Source organism: Cnephaeus nilssonii, assembly GCF_951640355.1.
Source record: "Cnephaeus nilssonii genome assembly, chromosome: 4".
NCBI lineage: Eukaryota > Metazoa > Chordata > Mammalia > Chiroptera > Vespertilionidae > Cnephaeus > Cnephaeus nilssonii.
In genome coordinates this window covers 80,038,305-80,052,794 of record NC_137075.1, presented here as the reverse complement: position 1 = coordinate 80,052,794, position 14,490 = coordinate 80,038,305, and the positions used below count along the sequence as shown (strand labels likewise).

At 49.9% G+C, this 14,490-nt stretch overlaps 1 protein-coding gene across 2 annotated transcripts in view; it reads left to right on the top strand.

The window, feature by feature from the left end:
- Positions 1 to 14,490, top strand: part of SPTB (spectrin beta, erythrocytic) — a gene marked incomplete at its 3' end in the record, with an annotated part of 122,602 nt that overhangs the window by 48,488 nt on the left and 59,624 nt on the right. For both annotated transcript variants that reach the window (XM_079769230.1, XM_079769229.1), the window contains exon 2: positions 8,415 to 8,613. In XM_079769230.1, the coding sequence (XP_079625356.1) occupies positions 8,466 to 8,613 (148 nt within the window). In that variant the 5' untranslated portion in view covers positions 8,415 to 8,465. The remainder of the gene's footprint in view (positions 1 to 8,414; positions 8,614 to 14,490) is intronic.

Here is a 14,490-nt window from a genome sequence, read left to right as displayed (position 1 = left end):
GGCCAACAGAGCTTAATGCTGCTGAGAAGTCAAGCAAAGACCTGAAAACCATCTGTTGTTTTCAGCAACAAGGAAGGGGAGTGTCGGTAGTACCCTTTGGAGAGAATAGTTTTATGAAGAAATGAGGGAGGTCAGGTTTCAATAAATTGAGGAGTTAGGTATGGAATGAGGAAGCTCTCATGACTGTACATAAATATACTGTGTCTATTTTTACCTTAGCAGCAGAGGTAAGCCATCATATCTCTCAGTTCATTGTCATTTTCTAGTCAAGGCCCCTCTCCTGGTTGGTTGGTTGATTGATTTCCTTTTATTTCCATTTGCCTTTCTATTCCCCTCTCTCCTACCTAGAGGCAACCATTTTCATGTTTTTAAGAGTTATTTTTGTTTGTATATGTTCTTACAATACATGTCGTTTTTTATGCATATATTTTTAAATTATCTCAGTGGTGTGTTATGGATCTTGTTCTGTTTCTTATTCTATGTTTTTAAGATCCTCCAATGCTGCCTAGTGTCCTCCATGTGTACATTTGCCACATTTTACTACCCGTCCCCCAGTGATGGACACCCAGGTTACTAGTATACCCACCTTCCTCCACCACAGTCAATGCTGCAGTGAACATCCTTGCATAAGTCTCCTTTTATTTTTTTTAAATAAATCTTTATTGTTCAGATTATTACAGTTGTTCCTCCATAAGTCTCCTTTTAGACCCGAGTGAGAATTTCTTTGGTCTGTATGCCCAGAAACAGAGTTGTAGATATGTAACCTGCCTGAGAACTGGCACGCTGTCCTCCAGAATGGCTAGGCCAGCCCACACTCCCATCTGGGTGTCACCACACCTTGGCATTATCCAGCTGGATGATGTTTGCCTGGGTGTCTCCTTGTTTTAATCTGAGTTTCTTGGGTAACGAATGACCTGGGTATCTCTTCCTTTGTTGTAAATCGCCTGTTCTTATCTTGGTAATTTTGTCTTGAGGTTTGACTCTGAAAGGGAGGAGAGAAAGGATGACAAGGAGAGAATAGTTGGGGGTCATATTGAATATGGACTCACCTTCCTCCCAGGATTGGAAGGATGGGCAGAGGGAAGGATGGTGAGGATCTGGCCTTTTTTGGCAAGAATGTCATTGATCTCAACGTCCCTTGTATTGCATCATATTAGGAAATGCACAGTATCTAGCTGTTCTGCTCTTAGTGATATTAAGATTCATCAGTGAATTCAAGTGTTGGGAACTTGGTTCTGTTGTTTAGCTAAGGACTCACCTTCCTCCCAGGATTGGAAGGATGGGCAGAGGGAAGGATGGTGAGGATCTGGCCTCTCCCAGCACAGCAATGAGACTGGGGGAGGTTGGGACTGAGGAGGGGAGGGAGTGCACAGCTCATCATCACATGCTTTCCTTGAGCCCATCTTGACTGGCCCTTCACTAGGCCACAGAGGCAATGGAGGATCCATGAGGTTGGATAGGAGAGGAGAGGCAACCTTACTCAGATTCTAGGAAAATGTTAAATATTGTGTTTCTAAATGTTTGCAAATTATATTTACTTTAAATTGCAAGGAAAAGGGAGAGGTACCTAAATTTTAGCATATGGGATATGACACAAATAAAGTCGTAGAAGCACATGACACAATGGTGGGGATGGGGAACACTTGGACCCTCCTGGTTGGAGCAGAGTTAGCATAAGAGAGAATATGAGCTCAGCACCGAATGGTGTAGGGCTTTGGAGTAGACTGTGTGCGACACTGTTTCTGAAAGCTCATGGCGCAGAAGTGTGTCATTATGAGAAGGGCTGTGCAGGATGGATCAAAGAGATTGCAGGATGGATCGAAGAGATGGAGCATGTACAGAGATGGACCATTACACAAGTCCAGGTGGGGAACGGTAAGAGCCTGAAGTGAAGTGGAAGCTTTAGAACATAAAGGAATGATGAATGGAAGACACTTTACAGAGCCAGAGTGACTGGCCTTAGTGATGAATAAGCATTAAATAAGTGCTCACTACACATAAGTGAGAAAACTGAATGGGCAGTGCGTGGGTCAGGGCATATGGTGGGACAGAGGGATTTAAAGAGAATCCAGAATCTGAGCTCAGGTCTCTAGGAGGAGGAGAATATTTGAGCACCTATCTGTCCCAAGCACAGTGCTTGGCACTGGAATACAAAAATGAGTAAGACACACATGGCTGCTGCCTACAAGGAACCTAGAGTCTAGGCAGGGGGAGGCCCGGCATTCCACCTGCGGGTGACCTTTCCAGCAGGTGGACATCACCAGCAGTGCCTAGACCAAGCTGTATTCAGATTTACCTGTTTGTCTCAAAAGTGTTTTTTGATAGTTATTTTTGATTCAAGATCCAAACAGGGTACACAAAGCACTCAGCTATTACATTTCCTAAATCTCTTTTGATCTACAGCAGTCCCTACTATTTGCTTCTTCTGTGTGTGTGTGTGTGTGTGTGTGTGTGTGTGTGTGTGTATGTGTTTGTGTGTTTTAATGCCACTGACTTGTCAAAGAAATGCAGTCAGTTGTCTGCAGAATGTCCCATATTCTGGATTTGTTTGCTTCCTTATGTTGTCATTTAAGTTGTCTCTTGATCTCCTATAATTCCTATAAATGGGAAGTTAGCTCTAAAGACTTGATCAGATTGTGGTTCACCTTTTTTTGGCAAGAATGTCATTGATCTCAACGTCCCTTGTATTGCATCATATTAGGAGACACACAGTATTTAGCTGTTCTGCTCTTAGTGATATTAAGATTCATCAGTGAATTCAAGTGTTGGGAACTTGGTTCTATTGTTTAGCTCCCAACAACCTCTTATCTAATGGTTGTTGTTTTTCATGATCTTTTCTGAATCAGTTACTTCGTTAAAAATATCTCAGTGATTATTTTGATCTATTCTTGATCACTCCCAATATTGAGATGTCACTCGCCCCCTGTGCAGTTTTCATCAGAGAAGAGAGAGGTCACAGTGGGCATTCTGGAAAAGTCTTCATGGAAGATGAGAAATTGGACATCAACTTTCACTTCAACTACCACAGAATGTTACTTATTTGGCGAGTGGAGCCAGTGTCTATCTTGAAAGAAGTGAGTTGGGAGAGATAAGAAAAGTTACAGGGTTGTAGTAGCTTTCTGTGAATGTAGATATTAAGCCCAGGAATCCCAATAGAGGTTGGTCTTTGAAAACTCTGTATGTATGTTAAGAGTATCACCTCTTCTGTCTCCTCTAATCATTCCCAGTGGACATTTGCCTCTATGTAGAACGTGAGGCACTGAGAGATGCTGTTAAGATAGAGGGCTAATGGAACAATCCCTATATCAGAGCTGAGCTGCACCTGTTCCCCAACCAAATCTCTGTAAGAGCTGTTGGGGCCATGATCCCACCCTTCACCCCCATCCCAGCAGCTGCAGCATAACCAGAGCCAGTTCTTAGTAAGAGATTTTTCCATGATGAGGGGACAAGTTGTGACATGTGTGCCTGATGTCCCTGCCTGGTGACAGAAACTGGAGCAGAAGGGTCTGGGTAAGGCCTTACCAGGTGGCAGTGGGCTAGAATGACCAGGACCTTACAAATGCATGGGAATCCTTGATGGTAGCAACCGTGGATAGGAATCTTGAGACTTTAAGAAACCCAAACCACATCCTGCTGCTGATGAACTGGAAGCCAGGCAGGTCGGGATGGGAACTACAGAGTGGAAAAGCAGAGTGTGCTCTGGGAGGGAGGGGAAGCGGCTTAGTCCAGGTGCTGGAGGTAATGTCCATCTGCTGGAAAGGTCACCCGCAGGGGGTGTGCTTACCTGGCCTCTCTATCACCAAGGTCTTGAAACCCCCTTATTCTCCTATCCTGGGAGCCATGTGTTCAGCCTTAGCCATATTGAGACTGAGCTGTAATCTCTAGGTAGAGATGTCTGGTAGACTGAGGGAGGTGCCAGACTAGAGCTTGGGGGTAGGGAGGAAGGTAAGGCTGGAGGTAGATTTAGAGAACTCTGAAAATCTACTGGGCATCTCACTGGCTCTCTTGCTGGTTTTATTTATTCAGTATTCAGCATTTCATTCTCTCATGCTGTTTTAGTGACTGTTTATATATTTGACTATTTAGGGTGTCTGTGACTGTGCATTATAAATGCATTGGCAGAAAAGTTACTGGAGAAACTTCAGGGTTTAATCTCCTGACCTGGGTTGTCATAGTACTAAAATATATCTAAAAAGCAGGTTTGGGGGCAGTACAAAATAGACAGCAGGTAAGGGGTCAAACCTCACAGCTAGAGAGAAAACACAGGCAGAATGGGTCTAAATTCTCTATTTAAGGAAGATGGTGTCCAAGCTATTGCAACAGACTCCACCTCTGACCCTGCTAAGGCAGAGCGGCATCGCCCTGCATGCCCCACCTCCCGCCCCTGTTTCCCATGCCTGAAGTAGAAGGGGCTTTGTTGCTTCACACATTTGTGTGGCCCAGAGAAGAGGAGATGGGACAGGGAGGAGAAGCACATCCGTCCCCTTGTGCTCAGCACTGTGGGGAGGGCCGAGGTGAGTTCTAGCTAGGGCTGCGGCAGCACCCTGCCTGCCGAGAGCAGCTGCCACTGCAGCCGCTTCTTGGGTTCCAGCCGCCCGGGGATTAACTGGGCATAGCACAGGAGGTTGAGATTCTGAGGCCTAACACCTGATCTGAGAAGCGGATGGGTTCCTGGGCACACGTGGGAAGGGTGGAGCTGTGGGTTTCGTCAGTGATGTTGTGAAACCTACTAACCAAGCAGGCACGCCTTCTGCCAGTGAGGGCCCTGTGCAGTCAGATGAGCTTTTCAGTACTGAGCTGTGGGCAAGTCTTCTAGGGACCCATCCTGCCCAAGATATAACCGGGGGTCAGGCTGGCAGAGCCCACTGGGTGAGGGACTCTGCATTTAGAGACAGGCTTACCTAGCTGCTAGACAGGCAGGTAGATGGGCGGGAAAGGTGGGCATTTGTGGACAGAGTCACACAGGCCAGAGGAGACCCACCTACAGATTGACCAGATGCTGACAGGTTATGAGGACTTCCTGGAAGCTTGGGGGTGAATTGGGAAGTTATTGAACAAGGAACTACTCCTTAGGCCTTCCTTTTTTTTTCCTGGGTTTCATGGCAGGGGAGTGAGCTACAGTGTGGAGTCTACTGTTAGCCACGTGCTTGCTGCCCTTCATACTCAGAGGGCCACTCTAGATGCCCAGATGACTGACAGCTTTCCAAACGTGACCAGATCGGCTCATCTCCAAGTTCCCCTCAGATAGCAATTTAGATGTCATTTCCATGACTCCCCATTTGGTGAGATATTCCCACCATGAGCCCCCAACATATGCTATTATTTTCTGTCCTGATGGCTTCTTTATTGCTAGGCCTTCAAAGGGACATTTTGATAGTAATGGAAATAGACATGGGTGACACTGGGTTAAATTTGGTTTCAGGCATCGAGGTTTTGTGGGGTGTGTGTGTGTGTGTGTGTGTGTGTGTGTGGTTTTGGTTTGGTTTTCTAGAATAACCATCTGTAGTTTTTTTATTTTCTTATTTTCTGCTGCTCACACTTAAATTCTCCAAGATTCTCCCCTTGCCGCTATGCACCCCCCCTCCATCTTCTTGGCTCTGATGGAATGCCATCTGGGCAGGCCGCTGGGGTGGGCATGGCGGGGCGGGGGGTGGGGTACAGGAAGAAGAGGGCCTCCCTTCAGTTTCTGAATCTTCTTTCCTTGGTGTTTGTCTTCAGGGACTTGATCCTGCTAGAAAATACAAAAACAAAGAAAGAAAACTCTAGACTTGTATATTTAGACACACGTGTGTTTTTTCACGTCCGGGCAGAGCGTTGCCTGGCTGCTGCCTTCCCTGAGCCGCAGTCACAGGAGGCATGGCGATTTTAAGCAGGATGAATTGCTGTCTAGTGGCTGCTCTTCTGCACCGGGGCCATCAATCTTGTCTCGAATGCTGGGCCGCTGGGCTGCCTGCTCAGGCTCATCTTTCTGGGGCAGACTTATTTACGGAGCCACGGCAAAGGTAATCTCACTCCCCCAGCCCCGTGGCCTGGGCCTCTCGCGGCCACTCTTAAAAATAGCCCAAGACAAGGAGAGCCAGGGTCTGGTTACCTCCTGCACGCAGGATCCGATCTCACCTTGCCTCTTGCATCTGGCAGCTCAGCCTTCTCAGTACTGGATCCCTGGGCCTGTCCGTCCCTCTCCTGCTCAGAGCCAGCTGTAGTGCCCCTGAGGAAAGTGGGGAAAGGCATGTGGAGTTGGGACTCCTTCCCAACTACCTTGGCCCAGCCAGTTGGGTGGGAAATGCCAGCCCTGGAAGTAGCCCGTGCATCTGTAGAAGATGGTAGGTTTTCCAAAAGGACAGGGCTGTTCAGGGTACAGGCCTGGCATCGTAGGGCATGTGTGTTTGGGATAATGACTGGCTTTTCCACCTTCCACCTTCCCTTCCCTGAGTAGCAAACACCTTTGCCAACTCCTGGACGCTGGGGCATGCCCTCTGTCCCCATGTACCGTGTTTTTTTCCCACTTGCTTCTTTGGAATCGGCCTGGCCCAGGGGGGTGAACTGGCTGCCGCTTGGCCTGTGGTCCCAGCCACAGCCATAATTCCCTAGATGACCTTGGGGAGGCCTCAGTGCAGTAGGCTTGGTTTTCTCCCTTGTGCAATTAGAGTGGATAATTCTGGCTCACGTCTCACCTCAAAGGGATGTGGTGGGATTGATTAACCAGAGTGGGAAAAAGAATATGAAGTGATTCTGTCGGAAAGACAACGGCTCTAGCCCTGCAGTTATGATTGGATTGGTGAGCTTGCTTCCTTTCTTCTTCAAATGCGTGCCTGCTTGGGTGAGTGTGTATGTCGGAGTGTGTGTCTGTGTTTGTGATATGAGTGCATGTGTGTGCGTGTGTGTGTGGTGCATATATTCGTGGAGGGAGCGGTTTACCTGGCAGCTCACTCGTTGTAGACACGTGTCATGTGCCTTGCCGCCTCCCCACGCACCTCCCTTTGCTCTCTTGGGCTCAAAGGCTCTGGGCTCCCTGTCCTCTCTTACAAACTTGACCTTGGAGTCCTTTGAGGTCCCTGGGGAGATGACCGAATGGCAGGTACAGGGGAGGAAATTAAGGCTAAAGGAAGCTAGTCATTTTCCAAAGGCACCAGACATTCAGGACCTAGCCTGGTGCCTCTAGCTTCCTGTCCCACTTTTCTCCCTGACCCGGTCCTCACCCTCTAGTTACGTGGCACGGCTTCCAATATTGCCATGTTCTCTCTCACTTTCAGAACTGTGCTCCTGCTCTTTCTTCCCTTTGTGGGGACTCGTCCCTCTCCATATACCCCTTCACGGGGTGCCTCCAAGCCCCCTTTAGTAATCCGCTTAAACTTCCCTTCCCCTGACACCCAGTGCTCCCATGAGTCCCCCACCTTTCCCATTCTTTCCCAATGGAGGCACCCACCACACTCATTGTAATTGCTCATTTAATCGTCTGTCTTGCTGCCTGAATATAAGGTCTATAAGGACAGGGCCCTTTCTGTCTTGCTCATAATTGTCTAGTATAGTGCCTGCCACCTCATATTTGGTACATATTTGAATGAATGAATGAATGAGTGAATGAATGAATGAAGACCCAGGGCTCCTGATGACCATGCTGATTGCATAGATGAACACGCACAGCTCCATTGTCCATGGGATCCCCTCACCACCACCACCCCACCATCATGCTGACGGCTTTGATGGAACAGCAGGCTCGTCTGGGCTCCTTGTTCTGTCCTGGGATTCAACAGGAGACCTTGTCTGAGCACCTGGTTGCACTTCAGAGAAGGCAAAACCAGAGCTCAGCTTTCTGAATATTTGCAGCTGGGAAAGAACTCTTGGGCAGCCTCTGGGAGGAGTAAACCTCCCCCAGCACAGCTGCCAGGGCTGCTGACACCAATGGCATCCTGAAGCTCACATTCATCCCTCTTCCCACTGGTTCGTGTTTGAGTCAGCTTCAGGCAACTTCCAGCTTCTCCCCCCCCTTACCTCTCCCCCCACCCCAGGTTGGGTCCTGGCCCCAGTCCCAGCCTGTCCCGCTAGCCTCAGGCTCCCCGGAGAGCTGCCCTCTCGGGCTCCCGGAGGCTCCACAGCAGTGGCGGTGGGTTTGGAGGAAGCGGGCTTGCTGCGACTCATGTCTCCACCTGCTGGCCATCCTGACCCTTGCTGCATCAGCTCTCTGTCCCCGCCGCCACTGCCGCTGTTACTGTTGCTGCTGCTGCTGCAATATTTTATATCCAAGGAGCCAGAGACCCGGGTAGGAAGCATGGCCAGGCAGATGGCACTGTGTGCTGCTCCCACAAGGATCTACTTCTGTTGGATGCTCCAAATAAGTTTCCCCTGAGAAAAAGTCCAAGGGGGTGGGAGCTAACCCCTGACTGTGTTGCTGTTCCCCCCCACTCCCTCCCCAGGGACTCTTCCATGAAGACTGAGGCAGGCGTAGCTGCTGAGAGCCTGCTGACATGACATCAGCCACGGAGTTTGAAAACGTGGCCAACCAGCCACCGTACAGCCGGATCAATGCCCGCTGGGATGCCCCGGACGATGAGCTGGATAATGACAACAGCTCGGCCAGGCTCTTTGAGAGGTCCCGGATCAAGGCCTTGGCAGGTACCGTTTGGGGCTGTGGGGGTTAGGGGTGGTTCACTCGCCTCCTTGCCCGTGGTGAGTCCTCTGTGTGCATCGGCGTGGGCCCTGGCAGGGCGGTGATGGAGACGTGGTTGCGTGGCTCAGAGAGGCTGGGCCCCCTGGGGAGAGAGCGCAGGCTCAGGCAGCCTCTGCTCCACGTGTCCTGCACTTCCTCCCAGGCGGGAGAGGGTGCCAGTGGAGCCCTGCCCTCTGCCTGTGCCCTGCATGACCTGTGGCCACAGTCAGAAGTGAGAGGAGGTCTGGGCGAAGAAGAGTCCGAGGGGATGGACAGCCGGGCAGAGCTGTGTGGGGCCTCCGTAGGCACCTCAGTCTCCTGCCTGGGCCTGGATGGAGGAACTGCCTCATCCTCTGTGGTCCCGAAGGGAAAGAGCGATTTGATAGAAAATTGAGAACAGATAACATCCTCCCACACTGCCTCGGAAAGGAGGATTTTCTGGACTAAACCTCTTATCCTGAAACTGGAATTAAATTAGATTTTTACTTAGCAGGTTCAGAATAGATTTCCTCCCCTTGCTGGCTGAGATATGATTCTTGAAATCCCCCTCCCCAGCCCCCACCATCTCCCAACAACCCCTGTGCACACTGCCTCCCTCGCGCCTGGCCCAGGGGAGCTATATTCTGACCCTCAGTCCTTGGCCAATGAAGAGAGTTTGAGTTATCGGGGGTGGTGTAGGGGTGGATTGTTTCACCTGCTCTACCAGTGACGGGCCCAAATCTGACTTGTTTCCCCCATTCCTTGCTTGTTCCCATCTTCTGCCTCGTAAGACGGGTAAGGCTTTCCCACAGGCACTTTCTGGAGTGAATCTCCCACCGCCCCTGCTGCTCATGGCTTTATCTGACTTCCATGTTAGTACTCTTCCAACTTCCCTCCCTCTGCTCCCACATCCCTTGGGGCATAAGCTGACCTTGAGGCATAAGCAGAGCCTTAGGCCGCTCTGAGACAATAATGACCTTTCACCTCAGTGTCTGGGTGTCCCCACAAAAGGAATGGGGTGGTGTCTCATTCTCTTGTCCTGGTGGGGAATCCATTCAGGTCTCGGCTATCCCCCTTTGTGTCCTTGTTCTTGGCAGGAAGCTCCCTTTCTTTTTCCTTCATTGCCTCGTCACCACCCCCTCCCTCACAAAATCCTTCCTTGGTTTTTCCTTGAGGACATAGAAGAGCACCAGCCCCTTGCTTTTGCTTATGTAATTTTAACCTCTTTATATAACCAAACTCAGAACCCTTGCCTTTGCCGGTCCGGTTGTGCCTTCTTTATATCTCGTGCTGGCTGATCCGGCTGCAGTGACCCTGGTGATGTGGCTGGAGGGAGGGGGGAACCATATTCCATAAGGTTTGACATAGGGCCTTTGAGGAGTGGGGCTGTCTTTTGTGCAGGGATCATTTTACCCATTTCACATACACCCTGTTTTTTAAGAAACTAAGGCAAATTCCATTTTAACAGCTATCTATTGAACTCCTACTATGTGCAAAGCTAAGCCCCTGGCCAGACATGAGAGTGGAGGGGGAAGCAGAGAGATGAATTCTACATAGTATCTATCTCTAAGGAGTTTCTGATCTATTAGGGAAAATGAACGATGATTATAATTAATTAGCACGAGTAGAATTAGAGAAGAACCGTAGGAAAGACACATAATTAAATAGCAATGAAAGAGCAAAGGAATAGCTGCAGAAAGAATCAAGGACTTGTTTGTGGAGGCGGTGGCTTGGGCTGGGACTGAAGGGTGCATGTGACTCTGACAGGCGGATAGGGTATGAGTTTGTCCACTTGGCCTATAAGTACAACCAGGTCTGATGAGCAGCCCAGGAAACCAGTGGAAATGGGTTGATCAGGAAGGAGTCTCCGCCAGCCTTGCCTGTTCCTCACCTATCTCCCATAGAATCCGAATGTCCTACCCAGGAGAGAGGAACCACAGTGTGCAGGACCTTAACAATTCAGAACATCTGACTAGCCCGGCTGGTATGGCTCAGTCGACCCATGAACCAGGTTATGGTTCAGTTCCTGGTCAGGGCACATGCCCGGGTTGTGGGCTCGATCCCCAGCAGCATGCGTGCAGGAGTCAGCCAATCAATGATTCTTTCTCATCATTGATGTTTCTATATCTCTCTCCCTCTCCCTTCCTCTCTGAAATCAATAAAAATATATTTCTTTTTAAAAAAAGAAAAGAAGAGAACAACTGGCTAACAAGTAAACATGGAAGTTTGGGGTCCATTCAGGATTTTTTTAAACAAACAAAAACCCAAGAGTCCACTCTGAGTGAATTTGGGAGAAGCCAACGCTTTGAGAAGGTCCAAAGGAGAATGGCCAGTGGACCCATTCAGGTGGGTAGGCCGAGCAGAGAAAGGAAATGCCAGTCTCCCCAGTTTTGACTTCTTGGCACTCTTCTCTTCAGGACTGTCTTTGGAGCTGCCTGGGCAGAATAGGCCGGGGTCAGTCTTTCCAAAGAGGCTTAGGCTGCAGAAGCTACCTGCGGTTCCCATCATTTCAGCGCGCTGCACGGCCACCTCCACGCCTAAGAGGAATCCGGCCAGGAAGGCGCTGGGTTCTGTGTTTCTTATAAGACGGTGGTGATCTGCTTTGTGGGTGTATGTGGCAAGGTTGGCCTGGCCTTTTCTTTCTGAAATGGAAGTTCCTGGGTAAAGAGGAAAATGTCACCAGTCCCAGATCCAAGTCCTGGTTCCACCTCTACTGCTACTGCTACGGAGGACAGCTGGATCCATTTCCTGTTTCATAAAATCAGGAAGCAGTGCTTTCCCAAGGCTGTGAATATCAAATAAGGGGAAGTTTATGAAGGCTTCTTATTAATAATAAAATACTAGGCAAATGAATGTTTGTATTTATAGGAAATCTTAGTATCTTTCTGTCCTTTCTCTTCTGCCAACTTCAGACATTCAAGATCATTAATTCATTCTTTGGCCCAGTTGACCTTGGCCTGCTCCAGGGTCAGTTTCTTCCCTCTTAACCCTCTTTTTTCTTAGAAGGCCTGGGTTGGAGAAAAGAACCAGGGACTGGGGAAATTAGGCTGAAGCTTGTGTTTGGAGCTCGGCTTCGTCTCCAGAGACCCAGTGCCCATGAGGATGAAGCCCCGGGCTACCAGAGCTTTCTCCTTAAGGCCAGCCAGCCGGGATCCCAGCTGTGTGTCTCTTCCATCGGCCTGAGGAACCCAAGGATGAGCTTGTTAAATGCCCTTCCTGGTGTAGCAGCTCCTGTGAGGCCGTCTCTACTTAGTGACTGTAGCTAGAAGACTTGCCTTTGGTTAACTGGACTCCATGTTTTCTGCCTCTCAGTCAACTTTCTCTCGGCCCCAAAGGAAGCAGCCCCTATTCTGCCTCTCTGATCATCCCCAGCGCTCCCTCCCTGGGCCAGAATTAACGCGCCATCTGGTTCCTCTGTGTGGAAACCACCACATTGAGCTCTCCAGAATGAATTACTCTGGACTTGAAACTGCGGATCAGCCTGGTTAAAGTGAAAGTGGGATGGGGTCAGGGAAAGTGGGAGGAACAGGCTGCAGAAGGCTCCCGGGAGAAGATGGACTTGACCTTGGCAATGCCAAGGGGAGGGCTGGGAGCCCAGCAGGAATATTTACCCAGTAGGTTCCCTGGGCAGACGTTAGTTCTCGATGTCAGCTTCTAAAGCTGGCAGCACTTTTTGAGGTTCCGTGGTGAGTGGCCATGAGGATTCTTCCTGAACAGGGAGCTGTCCTCTGCTTTGATGGTTCTGGCACCTTCCCAGGCAGGCCACTCTTTGGATCTGCTTTGAAAGGTTAGAGGAAGGGAGCGGCTGAACAGGCCAAATTCCTATCCCTCCCAAAGGTTCCAGCCTTAGTGTTACAGTAGAAAAGCTCTCAGTGCCTCCTAGAGCCGTCTCATTGTCACACCCCCTGCCTGTCCTTCCCCTTTTCAAACTGGCAGCCATGCGGTAAACATTTGTGGCACCTGGAGGAGGGATGGGGCTCTGCAGGCTGCAAGGGAATTTCCCAGCCAGAATGCCCGCCCTCTGGGCACTCTCTCCTCATCCCAGGGGAGGCCTCCGCCTGCCTGCACACCTCCTCACACCGGGTTGTGTACCCCAGTGGCTCAGGGCAGATGTGGCCCAGCTAGGAGAGGAGCAATGCCACAGAAAGGCGCCCCGCAAAGAGAAACCCTGTGCACCAGCCTCCCTCCCCTCCCTCCCCTCCCTCTCCTCCTCCCTCCTGCTCCCCCTGCCTCGCACCTGCACACAGCTTGGCATCTCAGCTCCATGGTGCACAGAGGCCTCTGGAAGGTTGCGACCCAGGGCCGCCGCCTGAGAAGGCCTGTAAGAAGGAGGGCCAAACACGCTCTTCCTCCTCCTTTTTGGCCTGTTGAACAGTTACTGAGGGGCAAACCACACAGAGCTCCCCTTTCCAACATAGAGCACCAAATTGTGTGGCCCACTCAAAACTGGAACCCAAGTGATGCTTCAAACTAGAGATGTGCTTCCTTGCTGCATTCTCTCTTTGTAGCCTTTTCTTTCTTTTTTTTTTTTTTAAAGTGGGACACCATTGACCGGGGGAGGGGGGGGTCTTTTTTTTTTTAAATATATTTTATTGATTTTTTACAGAGAGGAAGAGAGAGGGATAGAGAGAAACATCGATGAGAGAGAAACATCGATCAGCTGCCTCTTGCACACCCCCTACTGGGGATGTGCCCGCAACCAAGGTACATGCCCTTGACCGGAATCGAACCTGGGACCCTTGAGTCCGCAGGCCGATGCTCTATCCACTGAGCCAAACCGGTTTCGGCTCTTTGTAGCCTTTTCACTAGAAATGAGATGAGGCCGAGCGGCGAGGTTGGTTGAGGACAATTCAGAGAATGCAGAAGGACAGCAGGTGCACTGCAAGCTGCGTCCTGTGCTCTGAATCACGGAGTTGCTGCCACTTTGAACCTTGAACATCTTCCAGACCCATTGTGCCCAGGCCCCAAGGTCAAGTTCTGTGATTGACAGGTGTTCCCTCAGAGCCTTAGGACCGTGGTTCTCAGACCCTGCTGCTCCCTGCCCACCCACCGTGGCTCCCCAGGAACTTTCTGGAGAGGGTCGTTGGGTTCCTTCCTGATTTTGGTGGCAAAAGATGATGCTTAGCCTCTCCCTCAACTCCTTTCCCCACCTGTACCAGGATGACACTGAGTCCAGGTACCCAGTTGCCTGAGAAAGGCTTTATGTCCAGAGGGTGAATGATTTATTTTAGAGAGCAGCGTTTGACCACACCGTGGTGGGGATCAGCAGCTTCTTGGCAGCCTGTTAAGTTGATACATTCAGATGCAGCTGCTGGCGACCAAGGCATCGGGTGTTTATGGTCCTAATGTCTCTCTTAAGCTACCTGTGAGAACAGAGATGGTGTCATTAGTGAGAGGTCTTTAAAGTGTTTTCTTGTCAGATTTCAAAACATGAAATGGAGTTTCATTTAGAGACTATACTTTGAGAAAATATACTATTCACGGAAATATCTAAAATTATTAACCATCATTTCAGTGTACTGTCTGAAGGAAAAAAATTGGCTCAGCAGCTTCCTCTTGGAGGTCAGCCATTGTGAGTTTCCCTCCCTCCCCTAGATAGGCCACTGTGCAGCTAAACCTCCAGTTCCCGCGCAGACAAACCTGCAAGGGAGGCCAGCGCGCCACCTGCACTGTGTGGTCCTGCCCAGCACAGGACACCTCTCCCGTGGTCCCCTCTCCCCTCTTGATAAGAGCTGTCAGAACAAAGGCTCCCTTTCTCTGGATGATTATCATCGTGGAGACGCTTGATCAAATATTAATACACCGAGGTTAATAATAAGACTCTCTTTCCTCCCCGTAGGGTGCAGTGAGTGAGCCATGCTAAT